General features: G+C 73.8%; 1 protein-coding gene across 1 annotated transcript in view; it reads left to right on the top strand.

Moving 5' to 3' along the window:
• SOX8 (SRY (sex determining region Y)-box 8) overlaps window positions 1–435 on the top strand; it is a gene marked incomplete at its 5' end in the record, with an annotated part of 19198 nt that continues 18763 nt past the window's right edge. The window contains one exon of the mRNA XM_009888556.1: window positions 1–278. Coding sequence (XP_009886858.1) covers window positions 1–278 — 278 coding nt within the window. The remainder of the gene's footprint in view (window positions 279–435) is intronic.

Genomic DNA, 435 nt, shown 5'->3' with positions numbered 1-435 from the left:
GCCGCCGCTGCGCTGGGCGCTAAGGTGGACGCGGCCGAGGTGGACGAGCGGTTCCCCGCCTGCATCCGCGACGCCGTCTCGCAGGTGCTGAAGGGCTACGACTGGAGCCTGGTGCCCATGCCCGTCCGCGGCAACGGATCGCTCAAGGCCAAGCCGCACGTCAAGCGACCCATGAACGCCTTCATGGTGTGGGCGCAGGCCGCCCGCAGGAAGCTGGCCGACCAGTACCCGCATCTGCACAACGCCGAGCTCAGCAAGACCCTGGGCAAACTCTGGCGGTGAGTCCCGGGACGCGCATCCCTCCGCGGAGGGTGAGGAGGGAGGGGACGGGACCGCTCGGCGCCGCGCATCCTCGCCCCCGGGGCCGCGCACCCCACGCGGGGCACCGCGCATCCTCGCCCCGCCCCGCGCATCCCTCCGCGGGGGCACCGCTCC

The sequence above is a fragment of the Charadrius vociferus genome, unplaced genomic scaffold, assembly GCF_000708025.1.
Source record: "Charadrius vociferus isolate BGI_N301 unplaced genomic scaffold, ASM70802v2 scaffold27, whole genome shotgun sequence".
In the NCBI taxonomy this organism is placed as follows: domain Eukaryota; kingdom Metazoa; phylum Chordata; class Aves; order Charadriiformes; family Charadriidae; genus Charadrius; species Charadrius vociferus.
The sequence above is the reverse complement of the archived record's forward strand: the minus strand, read 5'-3'. Positions and strand labels throughout refer to the sequence as shown.